General features: G+C 42.9%; 1 protein-coding gene across 1 annotated transcript in view; it reads left to right on the plus strand.

The window, feature by feature from the left end:
- Positions 1–22,326, plus strand: part of LOC117873810 (E3 SUMO-protein ligase NSE2-like) — a 79,560-nt gene that overhangs the window by 26,354 nt on the left and 30,880 nt on the right. The window contains exon 3 of the mRNA XM_034763612.1: positions 8,757–8,863. Coding sequence (XP_034619503.1) covers positions 8,757–8,863 — 107 coding nt within the window. The remainder of the gene's footprint in view (positions 1–8,756; positions 8,864–22,326) is intronic.

A 22,326-nucleotide genomic window follows, 5' to 3' on the forward strand; every position in this document is an offset into this window, starting at 1 on the left:
CGCGGGAAGCAAGGGAGGGGGAGGAGCAGAGGGCGGAGCGTTCAGGGGAGGGGGCAGAGTTGGGGCGGGGCCGGCGCCCCGTGGAGTGTCTTCCTTTTTTAAAATGAAAATATGGTAACCCTAGAAATAGAGAGAGAGAGGAAATCTTGAGAGGAGTTGGGGATTTTAACTATTATGTCACCTCAGTCAGGAAACACGGAAGGAGGATCAATGTGGTTTTAGCTAAAGCTTCTCTCAACTGATAAAGGAAACTTTTTTACTTTAAAAAGTTATAAAGGAATAAAGTTTAAAAATAATGACGAAACTATAGGGGATTTAGAAGACAAAATATAGGAAATAATGCAGTGGCTTAGATAGTGGTTGGTATATATTCATTACTTAGTGAAGACCATTCCGTTTCTCCAAGCAGGAAGCTCCCATTACAATCAATGGTAAATGTACCCTACTGTAAATGTTGAAACTAAGCTGGAAAACAGCATACATTGTAATAACTGATTGAGGAAGGATACATATTGTTAGGATGAGGCTTGTGGTATTTATGGGAGACTGATCTTGGATTTAGATGCGAAGATACTGTATGCCGCTTAGTCTTTCAGAGAACGAATGTTTGCTTGTTGTCCTCTCCCCATCCCTGGCCTGCTTTCCCTGTTCTGCTTGGGGGCTGGGGACTGGGATGGTAGTAAGCGAGGATTTCCTCACCTGTCTGCTCCTCACTCGGTTTAATCCCACTCTGAAGACCCTCTGATGTGCAGATATCATGGTGATAGATGCAAAGTAAGATCCCCAAAAGACTTGGAATATAACATTGAAACAGCAAAGGTATCACATTCAAGCACTTAACTTGTTTACAATACTCCTCCCTACTAGTTAAACAGCTCTTGTTAATTCTTAAATTGGTCTTTCTGCAACAGTACATAGCTGTTAAGTAATATAATGAAGAGGCTACTTTACCTGCTCTTATTAGAATGTGACTTGGAAGTTTTAATAAAGAAAGAGGAGCTACCTGGAAGGAAAACTCTCTCCCACCCTTGGCCTGGAGGGAGTGAGGTGGCATTTGTGTAGGATGGGCATCAACATCAGATCAGGCAAGCTTCAATTCCCAAGGAGGTGAAGGATGCACAATAGCTATCTTTGTGTTTCTCTCTAGGTATTTTTTATATTGCACCCAACACAAAGATACATCATAGTAGTAAAAATGATGTAGACCTCATTCATTAAGAAGGACACGTGTTTCCCATCTCTCCTGTTGATTACATCATTTGGGTGTATGAAAGACAAACTTCTCATTTATTTATTTAATTATTTTTGGCAATATTATGCCATCCTCATTTGTGTTGAATAGTATTTTACTCTGTTCCTGATTCAGCCCAGCACTGTAGCACGTACTTAACTTTAAGTCAACATGCTTAAACATATGATTAAGTGCTTTGCTCAATCATGGCCTCTGTAAGCACTCTCATATATTTCAGTGGGGCTACTTAGAGAGTAAGTATTATTCACTGTGAGTAATGGAGGGAGAATCTGCCCTTTATCTCCAGTGGCGCCTGATCTGGCCACTCAGATGCTGTGGGGAGGAACATCCGACAAGATGGTTTTTAGTTTCTGCTCTGAAGGTGGAGAAGATCTGAGCTCACTGTGACTTTCCAAACCCCACCTGTCCATAAAGTAAAAACAAGGTAGTTAAAAACAAGTACCATTAGGCTGTGATTTTCAAAAGTGCGTTGGTTTAACTCTGCTCCCATTGAAGTCAAACGGAGTTTTATTATTGACTGGAATGGGTAACCTAGGGAGGTGGTGGAATCTCCTTCCTTAGAGATTTTTAAGGTCAGGCTAGACAAAGCCCTGGCTGGGATGATTTAGTTGGGGATTGGTCCTGCTCTGAGCAGGGGGTTGGACTAGATGACCTCCTGAGGTCCCTTCCAACCCTGATAGTCTATGAACAGTTAGGCCAATGCTGAGCACTTTTGAAAATCTCTCCCTTAATCTCTCCTCACACACAAATACCTTCCACAAATACAGATGTTTAAATACACATTGACTCTTACCACAAAAATCATTCCAAATAGAGTACTCTTTCAACTGTAATTCATCTTGGTTAAGAGGGCTTGCTGCTCACTCAGAGACAATGGTAGTTGCTGTGGAAAGACTAGATTTTCATCATTTATTTAGGTAGTTAATACTTTTGTGTGAAATACAATTTTAATTTGAAAAAAATCCAGTTCTGGGGATGGACAGGCTGAGGGCACAGGAGAAGAACTGCTAGAGAACACTCTCCTCCGGAACCTTAAACTGAACCCAAGAGTCCAGGGTTTTTACATACCTCTGCCAGTGGGTTTGAAGCCACTTGCTGATAGCAAAGTGTGTGTTTCACTCCATTTAGTGCAGAGGTCCCCAAACCGTGGTGCCCGCTCCCAGCTCTGCTTCGGCCCCGCCTCAGCCATGGCCCTGGCTCTCGGCCTGGCACCCGGCCCTGACCTCGGGCCTGCCCTCACCCTCGGCCCTTGATTGCTGCTCTGTTCCCAGCCCTAGACCTGCCCCCAGCTCTGGCCCCAAACTCGGCCCCCTTACCCCTGTCCGTGTCCGCTCTGGCTCCGGGGGAGGGCATGGACAGGTGTAGGGGTGTGTGATAACCCTGAAATGTTTGGGGACCACTGATTTAGTGGCTGAACTGAACAGAGGATAACAAACTACTACACCTCTACCCAATATAACACGGTCCTCGGGAGCCAAAAAATCTCACCGCCTTATAGGTGAGACCGCGTTATATTGGGTTCGGTCCAGTACGCTGTGCCGGACTGGACCGGCTTCCCCCGTGGTGATTTAAAGGGCCCTTTAAATCATCGCCGGAGCTCTGGCAGCGGCTGGAGCCTCTGGCCCTTTAAATCACCGCCCGAGCCCGGCAGCCGGGCTCGGGTGGTGATTTAAAGGGCCCGGGGCTCCCTGCTGCTTTACTGCATTATATCCGAATTTGTGTTATATTGGGTTGCGCTCTATCGGGGTAGAAGTGTACTTCTACTAGTTATTCCATCAGCTAATATGGTAGAGATCTGAGCTGTGCATTTAAAGGTCTGCTGATGACCCAAGTTAGGGGTCAAATGTCCATCCTCAGTGAGCCATGGTCTCTGTGGAAAAAATAGTATGTGATCATGCAATTAAAGACTGTGTATTATAATGCGTAGGCACAAGGGGGCAAATTAAGATTGCACAGGCAATCTTCAATCTGGTATTTTCTAACTTTGAGGTTCTTGACTTTGCAACTCTAATAATGTTCTTTTAACATTTTTGAATGCAATATATGTAGAGAGAGAGGTTTTTCAAAATTATCCCCCTACTACTGATATAAAAAGTTATCAGAGGGTCACATAAGCTGCAGGCCATGGATATGGAGAAGAATGGACATTCAGGTGGCTAATTCCAATGTCATGTAGCCAGGGCTTTGAAAAGGAGGACAATGACCTTCAACCGGACTATGTATGTGGGGAAAAAAGCATGTAAAATATTGCAAAGAATAAAATCTTAAGGCAGTGAGGTTAAGATTTTGTGGGGAAATACTTAGTGAACTTAACATATTCAGTTTAGATACAAGGAGACACAATTAGCATATGCAAATACTAGTGTATTTTACAGTACTATTATTACTGTAATAGCTAGGAGCATGGTGTTACTCATAGAGCTTGGAATGAACTCTGTGGTTATGAATTAAAAGTCGGGTTAGGAGACATTTGGGTGAGATACCAGAAAGGCACTGATCCTGCAGTTGCAGAACTGGGCCCCAAGCTTGGCCATTTGCTTCTAGAGTGGAAGGTTTGAATGCTATGGAGGTAGCTGACCTAGCATTTGGGGTTTGGGTAGAGAGGACCTAGCAGGAATGGCAGCAACGGTCCCGAGTATGAGCCTTTACTCCCAGCTGAATTACTAGTAGTAGAGAGTGAGTTTCCTTTAGTCCTTTTCATGGGAGGGAAGGTCCCTTTCTGCGGTACAAGATCTNGTGAGTTTCCTTTAGTCCTTTTCATGGGAGGGAAGGTCCCTTTCTGCAGTACAAGATCTGGGAGTAAGTTATTTTGTTTGTTTGTTTTTTTAAAACTGAAAGTCAAACAATGGAAACAGGGTGAAATGGGAGTGACCCCTTGAAATCTCCTTGACCATTCCCTTCCCCTTGGGGGAACAAAAAGACCAAAGGATTTTTCCTCTTAGTCATCAGTTTGTGGAAACAGGCTATCCAAAGACATACTGGGGGCTCCACTGGAGTTGTGGTTGCCATAAAATAGATGGGCTTCGTGGAGCTGTAGTTCACTCCATCCTAGTGTATCTTTGTGCCTGCAATAAATTCTTCAGGGGCAGGCTGTAATCTTGGATGTGTGATACATATTGGCATTTATCTTGAAACATCTGCAGCCACACGTGCATGAAAGAAAAGCAGCAGAAAGACAGCTCTTCGCATCATTTGAGACTAGAAACAAGCCGATGGGTGGGTGGAACCCTTGGGATCAGAGGACTGTAGGCAAGAGGTAGTTAAAGTTAATATCCTTCTTCCCCCAGCTGGGTTCCACCTCTTCGTTTGTGCTCAGTGTTTTGTTTTTAGGGCAACTTTCAAGTATTATAATGTAAAATCAGCTAAAGCCTCATTATTTAGTAGGTACAGTTAGTTTGAGTTTTCAGTTCAGGGAATGTTCTGTGCAAAATTGACGTGGCTCTGATGCTATGTTTAACAATGTCCTCCTCTTCCCTTTCAAAGTTTCAGAATATTTAGGCCAGTGAAGTTTCTGTATGTTGTGGATATGATTCATTTGGGCCATGGGAGGAGGGTGACAGTTACTTGCTACACAAATCTTTCCTGTGATTCATGAAACATCATTTGTGTCAGCCTTGTAGGAGGCAGTTCATCTGCCTCCTAGTAGGAGGGAAAAACACTGGCATCGCTGCTGTCAGATGGGCATGGGAAAAATGGTGGTTAGACAGAAGAAAGTAGCAGGAACGCTGGGGCTCTGTGTGCAATACTTATTGATGTACTTAATGAAAGACTGATGTGTATCAAGCATAGATGTCTTTAAGGAGAACAGCACTGCTACAATAGCCAAAAATACAAAAGAATGTTGCTTTTCATCGTGTTTTAATTTTTTTTCTAACTTTGTGTAAAAATGTCTTTGCACTTTACCTTCTGGTTGGCTGAATCCACTGTTGTTTCACATAGGAGAAGGCCCTTATTGCTGAACTTTGTCTCAGCAAAACTTTCAGTTTCTGCTGGTAAGAGCTGGGAGGTCAAATACAGTGTTGTATGCTTGCACTCTGCTGTTTACTGGTACAGTAAAGACAGTTTACCAAATTCTGTTAGCCTCCCCATAGGAAGGCATTTTCCCTGGTCCACCGAAAAGTTGAATAAAAACATTAAGTGTAACTTCCTTGTCAAAGTCAATGACCCAGATCATCCTAGCTAGATTTGCTCATGAAAGAAATACACCCTACAAAGGACCTCAATTTGGTATGGAAGATGGCTCAGCTGTTTCTGTGGCACTGTTGATCTTTTCTTCCAGACTCTGTGGAGGTCACTCTCTCAGTCTAGGATCCACATAGAGTAGATGAAGACTGGGAGAGCTGGGGACCTGTATTATCATTTAACCTGGGGTTGTATTATCTTTTCTATAGAGCCTCAGCCATCCCACAATCCCCCTGCCCCCATCTCACCCAAGGACCCAGAAACATCCATGAGGAATCCCTACTAGTACTGCTCCAATGAACCTCTAGTATGTCCCTGGAGACCTGCCTCAGGGTCTGTTGTGTGGGACTGAACAAATCCTGCCTCCCCACTCATGGGAATGATAGGTGAGGGACTCCATAAGTGTATTCCTCATGGAGGTTTCCAGCCTTCCCACCATCAACCAGGGTCAAGGAGGGGTTGAGTTGGGATAATGGTTTCAGCTGCTGCAGACCTAACAAAATTATCATTGAAAGTCAACATGACGATTCAGTATCTCAAAAGCCAGGATTTAGTCTCAGCTTCATGTATTACATGAGGCGTTTCTACCAGCCTCAAGGCTGCATGATGTGCTGGAGTGGAAATAAGGAGGATTTTCTCATACAAGGGAATTATCTAGAGAAAAATGGCTACACAGTACAATTTGTGATGGTACTCCATAGCTAAACTCAATCTTTCACATAGATGGGTGGGGAGCTCAGCAGCTTTAAGGCAAAGTACTACATGTTATACCTATAGTTTCACCCAACCTTACCAATCAAGACACCTTCATAAAACTATAGATATAGCCAAAAAGAGGGATGAATAAGGGAAGGGAAAGGTGTTACATATGGGGGTATGGGCATGGTCTGCTTACACCACCTTGTCTCCATGTTAAATGTATGTAGACCCACATGGTTCAAGAAACATTCTCGTCTTGGGGTCTTGCTCATTGACAAATCATAATAGTTGAACATCAACTCCAGCACTAATCTGCCAGCCCTTCCCCTTAGGTTTGACAGTTCCTGCCTAAACCCATCTCCTTCCTGAAGCTTTTCTCAGGGGAGGGTTCTACTATTGTAGGTATATTCCACCTGGCTGGCATGGACAGCCACCTCCCAGGTCTTTCTCCTGACTCTGAGCCTCCCCCCTTTGTCTGCTCAGGTTCTTTTTTATTAGGAAGTGCCACCTCTGGGCTGCTGGCACATGATCCTTGGTCACCTGGTCAGCTGCTGGTCAGAGCCTAGAAGCAGGATGTTAGGACATGGGCATGTGCCCAGGAACCAGCATGCCATTACGTGAGATGGTGTGGTTTTAAGAAAACACCACTCTGGAAAACAGACATTCAGCATTGTTTTGAAAGGGAGAGAGGGTGGTCCTGGGATGGATGACAGAGAAGGAAGATGAACCTCTCACAGCCACCAGTATAAAGGGATGATTACCTGCAACACAAGACGTGATGATTGAATTACTAGAAAATGAGTGGTGTCAGAATGCAAATGTCTGCCAGAACAAGAGAGGTCTCTAATATAGCGAGGGCTTTTGGAAGTCCTACAGGCCCGCATCTAATGTGAATTGATGTAGCGCCATTGGAGTCAGTGGGGCTATGGTGACTTATACCAGCTGAGGTCTGACTCTTGCGGCCAATCCTTTGCTTCACAGGCTGCCAATTCAAGGCTGCCACAATATGACCTGATTGCTCAAACCAGTTAAGCAACGTTTTTCTGCGTTCTGCACAAGCTGCTAGTGATGTAGAAGCACTGCAAGGAAGAAGTTACAATAATTGAACCCCAGGGTCACCAGGGGCTGTGTTCCTGTTGCAGTGTTGTCATGGGATAAGTAAGGGCGCAGCTGAAAAAAAATTGCACAACTGGAGGAAACTATACACACTTTTGTACTGTATATGACAAGTGTCTCTCCCTGAAAGGTAATGTCCGAATAAAGAAAAAGCGAGTTTAGAATGGAAAAGCAGAGACATAACTGAAGGTGGAAGAAGGTGTTTGGAGTGATGCAGAGGGGAGTAAAAATAGCAATGTCTTACAGAACAACTGTTCTGTATTCACTACATTTGAGTAGGCAATGACTACTAACTGGATTAAAGCACTGTTTGATTCATCCATATGGCTAAGTCTTCCATTATTTCCTGTCTTATAAAATGCTGACTCCATTTCGATTTTACAATACTAATGTTTATTTTGGGGGAGAGGGGAAAGAAAGGGGACTAATTATAGCTTTGAACTCCACTACAATGAGACAGGGTTTCTATTAAATATTTCTCAGGCAGTCTGATGAGTCATGACATGCAACTTCTTCAGAAAATATCCTGATTGCCTAATGACTAGATGTTGGTAACTGAAATTACACACTCTGTCTCTCACACTCTCATGAAACCCAGGAAGTGTCTGTCTCTGAGTAAGTTGTTTATTGAAGTTACCCAAGAAATGCAAAAGGGCTTATGATTGCAAGATAGGTAAAAAAATATAACTGAAATTTGAGGAACATGACAAACACCTGCTGTACAATACATATAGTGAAATATTATTACTGTATTTTCATTCACAACATAGGAAGTACTTTCCATATTTTAAAGATAATAATGTATCTTCCTTATTAAGTAACAAAGGTCAAGCACTGATCAATGTAAAGAAAGAAAAGCATTGAATCACCAGATGAAAGTAACAAAATTAAATACCTTTAGCACAAAATCTTTATAATAAGGATTGCCACAACATAGTATGGTGCAGAGTACATTAAACACTTGCTCCACTGACTTACAGTTCAAACACAATTTCTTCTCAGAGGGACATGAAATTCACTTTCCATCATAGATTTTTAAGTTCAGAAAGAACCATTATAATATCATCTGGTCTGATCTTGTGAATAACACATGCCCTAGCTTTCATTTGGATTCTATCCTTGGCCCTACTTCATTAATGCTCCAACAATTTATGGTTAACCTAGAGCATGTTTTAGAAAGACATCCAGTAATTGAGAGTTTGGATAAATTGACCTCCAAACGTTGGAAAGACTATAGACTTTTTAAATTCTGCAGTAGAAACGTTTTCTCCGGAGTTTATAAACTACGAAGGTTTCACCCCTTAAGCCTGTAATTCAACTTTGGGAGGCTATATCTACCTTTCACATAACAGAATTTAAATTAATTGGGATTTGAGTAATTAAATGTTCACTGTATTTTAATAATTTATGTTTTAAAATGATTGCAGATGAATTTAGCTAACTCCTATCCAGTCATGTTCCCATTTGCATGGACGAGTGATGAATGCCTATGTACTTTGTTTTGCAGATGATGTAGAGGAGGTTAACAGAATGGAAAGTGTGATGTTAGAATATGCTGCGATGGACAGAGAGCTAAACCATTATATGCAAGCAGTTGAAGCTACAGTACATCAGGTAAATGATCATAGCCATGCCAAATATGGATGAGATTTTCTAAAACACTTTTAATTCTTACAAAAATTACATTAAAAGAACATTTAGTCTTCAGAGTCAGAGGCTGCAAAGTTAGGAAATGCCAGAATCAAGGTTGCCCATGCAACCTTAATTCAGCCCCCTTTGCACATGCATTGTGATACAGTGTTTTAATAACATGATCACATACTATTTTTTCCACAGGACTCCTATTTCCTTCAGTGTAGAGGATGGAAGGCACTCTGGGAATGAACCAGGATTGTGTAGTTAATAAATAGTTTTGTAGGACATGCACCTCATTTGTTGCAGAAGTTGGAAGATGTATAGTGAACAAAGCAGGTGACTGTGGGAATAAAAAAGATGATCCCCTGGTTCAGGCAGTTAAATGCCACCTTTAGGAACTGGAGTCTATCCCTGCCCCATCACAAAGTTCCTATGTGATGCTGAGCAAATAGTATTTTTGTTTTTAAAAAAGCAAACTGGTAATCAGAAATGCCATGATCTTGAACCATATTGACTCTCATCTGGATTCATCATCAAGGTTAGAACCTTCAAATCTATAGCCCAGACCTCTGCCACTTGAGCTAACAGAGTAAGTAATAGCAGTAGAAAGTTGTCATCTTCTGTGGAGCCAGCCACTAGAGGGAGACGAGACACACATTTTGCAGGGCTTTCACAGCTATCTGCTGACCGCAGAGGAATGTTGAGACTCTGTAATCTTGAGTTCTATTCTAGAGACAAGTGTGCTGTAGTAGTTACAGATCCTTTTGCACATGTCCCCTTCTTTTCCTGCCCCTTCAGGTCTGTGTCCTAATCTCCCCTTCCCATTTCACCCCCCTCAGCTTCCCATCCTGATCCCCAAGTCCTCACCATCAGCACTTTCTTCCAGGCCCAGTCCCCTATCCTGGTTCAGTTCCTCATCTCAGACTCCCCCATCAGCTCTCTCCCAGCTCAGCTCTTCAACCTGTCTGCCTTCCTGGCAAGCTGATTGTTTTCATCAACTGTCTTGCCACCAGCAGGGGGAGCATTGAAAGCATGGAAGAGAATGGTCCTGCTTTCACTCCTGTGACTGGCCCCAGAGCAGCCCCCAGCTGCCAGGAGAAGCAATTGCAGGGAAAGCCCTGCTCTCAGCCCCTGTCCCATTGCTCAGTACAGAGTGGGAGTCTTCTGAGAATTTCGCTGCTAAATCTCTACTGAGTATATGCAAACTGAGATTATCAGGGGCTCATAACCTGGCCAGTTTTGGGCAGATTTTCACAGAGAGCAAAAGACACATTCCTGCCACCATAGCATTCTCCCTGCCAAATATCACATCTCTTCTTTAAAGCACAGAAGCCCTAGAGCTTTGACAGGTGTTTTGGGGAAAAAGTCACATGGGGAAAAAAGTCACCTGAGCAGGTGCCTTCAATCTAGGAGAAGAAGTGTAATACAGGTTACAGCCTTGCAGCAGAACAAAGAAATCAGGGGAGGACAGCAGGTGTTTTTTTCTGTAGCTGTTAATAGGAAGTGGGAGCTTCTACAGCTCTGCTCTTCATTTATTACTTATTCTGCACCCATCAAGTGGGCTAATTTCAAAGCATGCAGGTGGCCTCCAAACTATACAGCATCTCTTCTGCCCGTATCTATGGCCAGCTGTCAATCTACCTTAGAAAGTGGGGCACTTTCCCCTAAAATCTATGTAATAGTTAAGGTGAATGAGACACTGGTGCTATTTCTCCTTCATCCTTGCCAAAGTTAGGGTGGCTGCTATTGGAAGCAGAACAGACAGAACCACATGTTAAAGCAGCTTCTGGTGGCCAGGCTCCCTGCTGACTTGGGAAAGGCCCAGCAGAGGGTCCAGTTTTTTCCCAGGGACAAAGCACCAGGCTATTAATTTGTGCAGACAGAGATTACCATTTTTCATTTATTAACATACTCAATCTGAAGGTAAAAAAACACCTTTCATCAATCTGATCTTACTAAGTGTGTGTCCGTTGTTCACTCTGTGTGTGTGTGTGTGTGTGTGTGTGTGTGTGTGTGTGTAAATGGAAGAGCACAGTGATTCCAAACACATGATGCATTCTGTATGCCTTGCTTTCTTCTTATGAACCACACTTTAAAAATAAGTGTCCATCAAGCAGTATGAAAGCTTGAAGCTGATAGGATAGGGAGAGCTTGCCCTCTGCCTGCAGGCAGGATCTGTTCTGCTGCAGTTGTCTGGAGTTCAAACTCCTGATATTTCACCTTATGTAACCCTTGCCAGTTGCACTTACATGCCAGTATAAGACGACAGAAGCTCACAATGAAAATAACAAGGAAGTAGTATGAAGTAGAGAGGTTTCCAAAAGCCAAGTTTTTGTTGACTTAATCTGCAGTTGGAGCAACACACAAGGTGAAACTTAGCCGCATCCTCTTCTGGTTGAATCAGCAGCCTGTTGAGTAAGAAATGAGCAAATGCAGTGCTGTTTCCAACAATAGACTGTGGGAAATCCTTTGTCCGTGGAAATTCCCTCTGACACTGAATTTAGCTCACCTGTGTAATGACTTTCCCTGTGCCACTTCTCCTTTTTTAAAAAGAGTCTGTTTCCTGTAAAGTAAACACCGCCCAGGTTACTCTCCATGCAGAAGAAGCCTAAACAGTGATATCGTTTGTTTGTTTTCACTTAAAATAAAGTTAAAAAACAGATTGTTCTTTTCTGGCCCCTTTATGCTCGTTAAGTGGAACAAAGAGGCTGGGAACCAAGCTGGACTGGCCAGTTGAGAATTTCTTGCCTGGAGGAGCTCTTATCGGACAGAGAGATAGTGTACTCAGCTCCTGTGACACCACTTTGCCCCCTCTCAGCCCTGTCATAGGCGAGTGCTGTGGGCAGGACAGGGGAGTGGCTGAAGTACTCGGCTTTTCATCTATGCCCTTTTGGCATATGGTTCATTAGGGGCTGTGTCCAGTTGGTGTAATTTAGAGCAGTCTCCGGACGATTCCAACCAAGGCAGATCTCAGGGTAGCGCAGATCTGCCCTGAGAATCAAGAAACCATAACCAGCTCCCTGATGGCTCTGCACCTCAGACCATCTGCTGCACAGCAGGGAATCTGGGCATTTATTGTGCCGGTGGAAGGAAGATATTAAGGTGGGGCTGATAGTGCTGCCTATACTTAAGGTTGCCCAACATTTCCCATTATAAGACTCTGTTTTCAGTTGCTTATAACTTTGCCAAATTTTAACCATTTATCTCTCTTGTGCTCTCACTGCAACTGTTGCTGAGCACAGGCAGCATGCAGGTGAAGGAAGAATCAGCTTGACCAGGGGTTGGCAACCTTTCAGAAGTGGGGTGCCGATTCTTCATTTATTCACTCTAATTTAAGGTTTTGCATGCCAGTAATACATTTTAACATTTTTAGAAGGTCTCTTTCTATAAGTCTATAATATATAACTACACTATTGTTGTATGTAAAATAAATAAGGTTTTAAAAATGTTTAAGAAGCTTCATTTAAAATTAAATTAAAATGAAGAGCCCCCCCGGACCGGTGGCCAGGACCCGGGCAGTGTGAGTGCCACTGAAAATCAGCTTGCGTGCTGCCTTTGGCACACGTGCCATAGGTTGCCTACCCCTGAGCTTGACTAATGCAGAGTGGTGAAGAAGAATGGAGGTGGGAATCTCCATCCTTAGAGGTTTTTAAGGCCCAGCTTGACAAAGCCCTGGCTGGGGTGATTTAGTTGGTGTTGGTCCTGCTTTGAGCAGGGGATTGGACTAGATCGGAGTAGGCAACCTATGGTACACGTGCTGAAGGCAGCACGCGAGCTGATTTTCAGTGGCACTCACACTGCCCAGGTCCTGGCCACCGGTCTGGGGGGCTCTACATTTTAATTTAATTTTAAATGAAGCTTCTTAAACATTTTAAAAACCTTATTTACTTTACATACAACAATAGTTCAGTTATATATTATAGACTTATAGAAAGAGACATTCTAAAAATGTTAAAATGTATTACTGGCATGCAAAACCTTAAATTAGAGTGAATAAATGAAGACTCGGCACAGCACTTCTGAAAGGTTGCTGACCCCTAGACTAGATGACCTCCTGAGGTCTCTTCCAACCCTAATATTCTATGGGGGACAGTCAGTCAAGTGGTTGTAGGAGCCAGAGACTGGGGAGGAGTGTGTGTGGGGCCATTGGCAGGAGGAAAGGGGAGGGGGAAGGATTGGGGAGATATATATATGTAGAGGACGAGGCAATTGGATGGGGTGGTGGACAGGAGCTAGAAGGGTTGGATAGGAGCTGAAGAAAGGTGGAGTGGCTGAGGACCCATATGGGCACAAAGAAGGAAGAGGTTGGACAGGAGAAGAGAGGGTAGAGGGCAAAGGAGCTGGACCAAGGTGATCAGAGCAGAAGGGGAGGGGGCTATGAGCTGGCGAGGGGGTTGGGAGGTTGGATCAGTTGCAGAAGTGGGAATATATGTAGTGAATGAGGCATGGGACTGTAGGAAGGGAGAGGATGGTGTCATGGTTAAGGTAGATGAATGCCTTGCTGGATAATTGGATTCTAGTCCTGCCTTTGCTGCCACAGGGATGCTGAACAAGGCACTTAAACCACATTGTTCACAGGTGATCACTAATTGTGTGTTCTTCTTTTTCTGGGTGCCCAAACTAAAGACAGATTGGCTCAAGTTCTGTAACTGAAGTCAATGGGAGCTATGTGTTTTTTTTTGTTTTTTTTTTGTTTTTTTTTTGTTTTTTTTGAAGTGCAGTAAAAATGTGAAGTTCTCTGAAAAGACAGGCCCCAAGTGTCTCATTTTGGACACCCAAAATTAGTGGGCAGTTTAGCTCTTAATCTCTCTGTGCCTCAGTTACCCAACTGTAAAATAGGGATAATCTGACATGGGTGTCATGAGGATCAATTAATGTTAATGTTTGTGAAGCATTCGTATGCTTTGGTGAAAGCACTAGAGAAAAGCCCAGAGGAAATTCATAATATTTTATTCCCTGCATCAGGGGGTAGCCGTGTTAGTCTTTATCTACAAAAACAACAAGGAGTCTGGTGGCACCTTAAAGACTAACAAACAGATTTATTTGGGCATAAGCTTTCGTGGGTAAAAACCTCACTTCTTCGGATGCATAGAGTGCAAGTTACACTTTCACTCTATGCAGGGTTTGGATAGTGTAAATTAAGCCCTGAGGCCACACAGTGGATAAGAAAAATAAAGAAATGTTGAATAGCTACACAGTCAGTGAATGAGCCTCCTTCACTACACACCCTGATTCATTCCCAGAGTGGGTCCATGTAGTGTACTGAAGGAGGCAGGGGACCCTTGGAAAAAGAGCATGTGACCATGTAATTAAGAGACTATCATAATACATGTGTGCAAAGGGGGCAAATTAAGGTTGCATGGGCAACCTAAATTCTTGGATTTGCTAACTTTGGAGTGCTTGACTCTGCAACCTTAATGGTCTTCTACCATAGCTTTTTGGATGTAATTTAGAATGAATGATGTTCTGTGCTGACTGCAATCTCCAAACTATACTTTAAACAGGATTACAGTGTTAAGGTTCTGTCCTCACTTCCCTACAAAAGCTGGGTTGAGGAGGCATTTCAACACATTTTTAATATTTACTTCCCTTTTGTGTGTGTGTGTGTTTTGTGCTAAACAGTATATAGAGGCGTCCGTTATGTTTGTAACATAGCCAGGCATATTTTCTGTGAATTAGTTAGCTCCTACCCATGTGGTTCACTTTCGTAATATGTTGGAGGCCATGTTTCATGCAATGCAATAGAAGCTGCATTTATCAAATACTGTGTGTAAAGAAATACAAGAGCATTGTTCTTGCTGGATTTATCTAGGTTCATAGTAGAGCACATTCTCAACATGATTTCTGAGTGCCTTACTGTGAGGAAAATAATCTCTCTCGTTTGTAGAGATTAAGGGTATGTCTATATGTATGGTGGTGCAGCTGTGCCGATACAGCTGTGCCTCTGAAGCACATCTGGTGAAGACGCTCTGTGCCAACGGGAGAGAGCTCTCTCGTCAGCATAAAAAAGCCACCTCCACGAGCGGCAGAAGCTATGTCGGTAGGAGAAGCTCTCCCATTGACATAGTGCTGAGCACACGAGCACTTATGTCGGTGTAGCTTATGTTGCTCAGGGTGTGGAATATGTAGACATAGCCAGTGGTCTAGATCCTGCAAATTCTTATTCCCGCACTTGTCTTTATGTACTTTGACTTCAGTAGGGCTATTTGCATTTGTAAAATTAAGCATGTGCCTAAGTGTTTGCAGAATCAGCACTGTAGGTAAGAGGGAATTTATCAGAGCAAGAGGCATAGTATCTCTGCTTTCCCAGGGCTTAGTCATGTCAGGGCTTTGGGTCCAGACAAGAAAGAGGTGATGTTGATACACTGGGAGAACCTCCAGAAGAAAAGGTGAAGCTCATATCTACTCCCTCTATTTCAGAAATCTTGTTGTTGTTTGTTACTTTGTAAAATAATGAGTCCTAGTGGATAGAGAGATGGACTGGGACTCAGAAACCTGGATTCCATTTGCAGCTTTGCCATTGGTCTGCTTGGGTAACTGTGGGTGAGTCACCTTACGGCTACGTGCCTCAGTTTCCCTATCGATAAAATGAGGATAATGAAGCTTACCTCCTTTGTAAAATGCTTTGAGCCCTACCAATAGAAAGTGCTATATGAGTAGGTTTTATTTTATTTTATTACTGAGAATTATAATTGGGAGTCTTTTGGGTTCTGCAGCTGCTTTTGGATTCTTAGATATCCCCAAGAACAAGGCTCTTAGTGACTTAGTGGCTTTTCTCATATGGATTTAAACTTTGGGGGTGGGAAGCCAGGGCATTCTCAGCAGTTGGGCTCTTGATTCTGAAATTCACTCCCCCATTTATTGAACACACCCTGAGTTAAGGCATATCTGTTCACTGGCATTTTTCCTGAGTAATTTATTGTGTTGAGTTCTGTTTTTTTTCTTGGTTTTTCCTGTTAGGAACAGTTTTGGGGTTGGGTGGTTAATATGATTATCTCCAAATACGCAGTCAGTGGTGTAGCCAGGTGGAGGGAACGGGGGAGCGATCAGAAAAAAAGGGCGCCATCCACGGCGGCGCTTTTACTCACCCAGCAGTGTTCTGGGTCTTCGGCAGCACCTTGGCGGCAGGACCTTCACTCACTCAGCAGGTCTTCAGTGGCATTTCGGCGGCGGGTCCTGCAGTGCCGCCGAAGACACCCAGAGCGAGTGAAGGGCCCGCCGCCGAAGTGCTGCTGAAGACCTGGAGGCCAGCGGGTGAGTAAAAATTAAAAAGGCGCCAAGAAATTGACAAGGCGCCACTTGTGCTCAGTGAGGAAGTGGCCACTGCCCCGCTCTCCTCTTCCCCCCCCCCCCCCCCGCTATGCTACTGTATGCAGTATATTGTTTTAATTAGTGTAAACATTTCCAAAGATCATGATGGGTGTGTTTTTATAAACCCGTCTTTAATCCAGTCATTCTTAGAAGTAGTTTGTTTTTTTCTGCTAGTACTAAGAATTTTTAAAATCTGCCTTATTTATGGCCGGCAAAAATCACTAATTTTGTCTGTAGACACGCTTATGGCTTAGAACAATGTCTGAACAAGGAGAACATTATTTTGAACTCTTTAATATAGTCTCCCAAACCACAGTCATACTCCATTATCCTATCTCCTAGAACTGGAAGGGACCTTGAAAGGTCATCGAGTCCAGCCCCCTGCCTTCACTAGCAGGCCCAAGTACTGATTTTTGCCCCATATCCCTAAGTGGCCCCCTCAAGGATTGAACTCACAACCCTAGGTTTAGCAGGCCAATGCTCAAACCACTGAGCTATCCCTCCCCCCTTTATTATTATCCAATTATATCCAATTATTATTATGTATTACTTGTATTAAGGTTAGAATGAGGCCCCATTGTTCTAGGCACATAGTAAAAGACAGTCTCTGTCCTGAAGATCTTAAAATCTTTATAGATTAGACAAAGGGTGAGAGGAAGGGAGGAATAATATCTCCATTTTACAGATGGAGAACTGAGATACAAAATCCCAGATTCTCAAAGGTATTTAAGTGCCTAACTCCCATTGAGCTAAATACCTTTGAGAATATGAGCCAAAATAATTAAGGGCTCCATTCTGCATAGTGTCAAGCATTCTGTCCCAATCCCCCATAGCATTTAAGCATGTAAGTCACGTCATTGATTTGACTGTGATTACTCATGTGCTTAAAATTAAGCATGTGATTTGGGCCAGAGGAATTGGAGATCTAAGTGACTTGCCCGTGATCACACAGGAAATCTGTGGCAGAGCCAGGAATGGAACAGAGATCGCCGGAGTCCCAGTCCAGGACTGTAATAACAAGACTGTCCTCCTCATCATCATTTTCTTTATTCTGTCAGTCAAGCTCAGATTAAAATAGCAAAACATTATTGATAACTAATTTAATTTGTGCTATAATTAAACCTCTTTTACTAACATGGCAGAATGAAGCACTAAGCCCTTGGTGTAAGCAACTACTTGATGGTGTCTTTTAAGTACAATGAGAAGTTTTAATTTATAGTAGATGGCCCTGATCCACATTGATGGGCTCTTACATTAACTCAGAACCCAGTTCAGTCAGCATGACTCCACCAAAGTGCAATGAATGACCCAGTTTGATAGACATGTTCTGATCTTCAGTTTACTTACTTATTTTTTTAAAATAGGATTGGTAATATTTTGCGGTAGGCACAGTTAAACAATATTCTATTGCAAAATTAACTAGGTTCCACTTTTTTTGTTTTGGTGGCTATTGCTATGAAATTGTTATATTAAATTAATGATGGCAAAAAGAATGTACTACAGTAGAGCTGAGATTAGCACTATTGTTCACAGATGCTTCTTAAATACACTTCCTGGTTATTTTGGTTAACAACCTAGTCCTGGAGCTAAACAGTCATGAGGATGTAACATTTGTTATATGTTATACTTAAGGTGTATTTATTTTCCTTGAGACTTAATAATGTAATGTATTGTTAATCACCTTTAAATCTGTATACTACCACCACTTAACACCTGGGTTTTGTCAGCATAGTACGTGCAGAGTTGTTTTATGGAGCACTTTAATTTGCTCTGAAAGCCTCAACACTAAAGTACGTTTCTCCATTTTACTTGTACTCTTCCCTTTGTTTAATTAATTACTTTGAACACTCGCAATCGATCCTCTCCACATAGATTTACTGTGTTTCTTCATATTTAAATCATTCTATTTATAACAAGTTCTGCTTGTTAAGGATGACTTAATAGTTCTTTTTTTTACTTTGAGCCTGATTCAGCAAGGTACTTAAACATGTGCCTAACTTAATGGATAGTCCCAGTGAAGTTAGCAGGATTGCATGTACTTAAAGTTAGGCATGTATGTAATTATTTTGCTGAATTGGGGCCCAAGATTATAAAACAGGGCCTGATTCTGCCAAGATTCATAACAGGTGTTATGCTTAGTATCATTTGTAGTCCAATTGATTGTGCTCTACTCTTAGTAATAAACCTTACACCAGGTATTAAGTGTTGCCAGATTGGCCTCATTTTGAGGACCTTACCTTATGTACTTGATATAAATGGCATTGTCTTAGGGTATGTCTACACTATCGCAGCACAACTACAGCATGGCATTTGTGCTGCTGTAGCGCTATAGTATAGATGCTTCCTACATCAATGGAATGTTTTTTCTGTCATTGGTTTTTACCAGCTTATTTTCATCCCAGCACTACTAATTGTGGATGTTTGGTATAGGAGCTAGTTGCTCTTGGAGAGGGCAGTTTATAGATTCATAAATTTCAAGGCCATTATTATCATCTAGTCTGACCTCCTACATTATAGAGGCCACAGAACTTCCCCCAAAATAATTCCTAAAGCAGATCTTTTAGAAACACATCCAATCTTGATTTTAAAATTGCCACAGATGGAGACTCCGTCATAACCCTAGATAAGTTGTTCCAATGCTTTGATAAAGAGTTGCATGCAGAAGGGTGGTTAAAGGGAGTGATGGAAGGTTGGTATCTCTAGGGGTCAGAGTTAATAACCATGCACCAGCAGACACGCAAAAATGGTTGCTGGAGTCAACACACTAATACCCAGATTTGGGGCCAGCTCCTTGTCTTCCAACTCACCTCTTCTTTAAATGCTCAAGAATAAAGAGAGGCTTTGTAATATGTCTAGAAGGATATCTAATCTGGGCTATCGTGCATGGAGGGAGGAAGTTAATTCCTGATTTGGCTGGGCCTCCTTGAAAACATCTTGCCAGCAACCCCCTCCTTTTTAAGACAATGAAACTCCAGCTTGAGCACCTGTGCAGATCACAGCCACAGCAGATGGGATGAAAGGTACCCTGGTACCCAGGTCCCAAACTGAAGAGAGATTTCTACTGACTTTAATGGAAGTTGGACCAGAGCCTTAAAGTTCAACACCATCCCCATAAATTCCTAGAGCAGAAATCCAATGGGGGCAGTTTATATCTGATACAACAGAGCTATGGAAGAGTGAGCTGCCTCCAGCAGAATCAGTTGCATGGTCAGCTTTAGTTCCTTATTACTGGTGATAACGAAACAGGAGGAACAAACACAGATACACTGAGCAAACTTTCTGTGACACTCATTTAATGTGGACCCAATGTCACTGTAAGATGGAGGGTGGTTTCACCAGCCAGGGAATGAAAATTAAGTTTCAGGAATTAGTCTTTTAAGGCTTTTTCCTCAGACCTTGTTTTACTGTCCACAGAACTAACGCAAATCAGCTGGAAAACACTGGGCAGTAATCGCCATAGGCTTTCCTTGCTTTAACCAGCTGGGAGATCAGAGGACACATCCTTCCCCTTAGTTTTCTTTTGACCCAGTTTCCATTAACTTTTACACTCCACTTGGGCAGCCATCTGACAGGCAAGGATCTGTAAGTTACAGACTGCAACACCCTCTCCTTATTCCAGTCATGTTTGCTTTCTGAATTTCCATGGTTGAACTTTCAGTTTCTTAGTTCATTAAGGCTCATGTTCGAATCATAACAGTGTTTAAATGTAGAAGATAGTTGGATTTTTTTTTCGTGTTTTTTTTTTTAATTATTTTTCAAAGAAACATTTTGTGGAAGGTTATAAAACATAGGAAGAATTTAGTAAGCGTATTTAAAAATACATTAAATAATTTTCAAAAGTATTCATGGTGCAGTGAAATGTTTATAGCGCTTGGTCAGCAGGCATATTTCAAAAGACACTATAGTGAAAAATTGTTATGATTATTACTTTCCTTATATGTTTTGCAGTAGCATCTCGCACCCTGAGACATGGATAATGCATTTCATTTTTGAAATCCAGTTTACTTGAGCATTTTAGGAGTGCCAAATCTCTAAAAGGGTAAACTTCCTCTTTTGCACTGCTATAATTTATACATAACTGAAGTATTTTTTAAAAATCTACACAAAGTATTTGCATCCCAAATTTCAGCCTAGAGAAAATTTCTGTGATGGAGGTATATATAGCGTTTGGACTCTCATTGACTACAGTGGTCACAAGTTGTCAGAATATGTTGCCCTGATTTTGGAATCTTAATGTGTTTACAGCTATGAGTTGTGCCTCTTTTTTTATTCCATTTATTTAGTTTTACAAAATGCACTCATCACATAATCTCCAGGGGAATGTATAATATTTAAAAACAATGCATATGACTTGTTGACCAATGTTAACAGGAAGACTCCCTCCTCAGGAAATAAGCAAAATACCTACACTACAGTCACCTTCCTCTCAGCTGCTTTCTACTTAGGGTCGCCAGGCATCCAGTTTTTGACCAGAACCCCTGGTCAAAAAGGGATCCTGGTGGCTCCGGTCAGCACTGCTAACCAGGCCGTTAAAAGTCCTGTCAGCGGCTAAGGCAGGCTCGCTACCTGCCCTAGCTCTGCATGGCTTCCAGAAGTGGACGGCATGTCCAGCTCCTAGGCGGAGGAGTGGGTGGGGGGCTCTGTGCGCTGCCCCAGCCCTAAGCGTCAGCTCCACGTCTCCCATTGGCTGGGAACTGCGGCCAATGGAAGCTGTGGGGGCAGCTCCTGCAGACAGGGGCTGCGCGCACCATGCAGAGCTGCCTGGCTGTGCCTCTGCCTAGGAGCCGAAGGGACATGCTGGCCGCTTCTGGTAGCTGTCTGATGTAAGTGCAGCCCACGCCCTGAACCCTCTTTCGCACTCCAAACTCCTTGGTCCCAGTCCGGAGCCCCCTCCTGCACACCTAACTCCTCATCCCTGGCCCCACACCAGAGCCCACACCCCCAGCTGGAGCCCTGACCCACTCCCTGTGACCCAACTCCCTGTCTCATCCTGGGGACCCCCCCCCGCACCCTGAACCCCTCATTTATGGTCCTACCCCCGGAGCCTGCACCGCCCAGCCCGGAGCCCCTTCCCACACTCCAAACCGCTCATTTTTGGCTCCAACCCAGAGCCCGCACCCCCAGCCAGAGCCCTCGCCTCCTCCCGCACCCCAAACCCGACTAGCCCGGTGAAAATGAGCAAGTGAGTGAGGCTGGGGGAGAACGAGCGACGGAGGGAGGGGGGATGGAGTGAGCGGGTGGCGGGGCTTTAGAGAAGGGGCGGGGTAGGGGTGGGGCCTTGGGAAGGAACAGGGCAGGACAAGGGTATTCAGTTTTCTGCAATTGGAAAGTTGGCAACCCTATTTCTACTGCCATTTAAACTACAGCCAGTGCTACCATTTTAGGTCCCAGTCCTATACTGGATGTACTAATGTGGAATCTGTGCCCATGTGGAGCAGCAATAACTTATATGGGTTCTCTATGAGATTAGGGGGTCTGTCCTATTGGTACTGATTGCAGGATTATAGCCTTAATATACTAGTTTTGAGAGCCGCTGACAACAGAAGTAATGTTTTTGGAAATCCTTGGGGCATGTTAAATAATAAATATTGGTAATCCTGATTTATGGCTGGAAAAATGAAGAACTATGAAGTACGGTACCGTATGTGCTTTCCACCCCAACCCTTCAGTTAAGTAAATTTATTTTTATTTTCCTTCTGTAAGGTATTTTCTGTAATCCTCAGTGCATTGTTTTTATTGAATGACTAATGCATCTAGTAGATCTGTATGAATCACTTCTTTGTTTTATTATATATTTAAATGTTTAAATCTCTGTGGAAATGAAATATTGCAAAGGGCTTTAACCTTTTGTTCTGGGTATGTTTGTGTGTGTCATTTGTGTCAGCACAGCCTGTGCTATGGAGAAAATCTTTTGACTGATGAAGATTACCAAGCTACTGTTTCACAAAACGTATCTAGAAAATAGAGATGAGATGAGCAACAGGTGTGTTTTGGTGGGGTTTTTTTTCAGAACCTAAGTTTTGTGTTCAGAGTTTGCACAGAGTCATTGTAAACTGAAAATCATCCAGATCCGTTGCCTCTGCTGTACCATCCTCCTTATTTGTCATTTTTCACCGGCATCAGAAACATTG

Source organism: Trachemys scripta, chromosome 2, assembly GCF_013100865.1.
Source record: "Trachemys scripta elegans isolate TJP31775 chromosome 2, CAS_Tse_1.0, whole genome shotgun sequence".
In the NCBI taxonomy this organism is placed as follows: Eukaryota; Metazoa; Chordata; order Testudines; family Emydidae; genus Trachemys; species Trachemys scripta.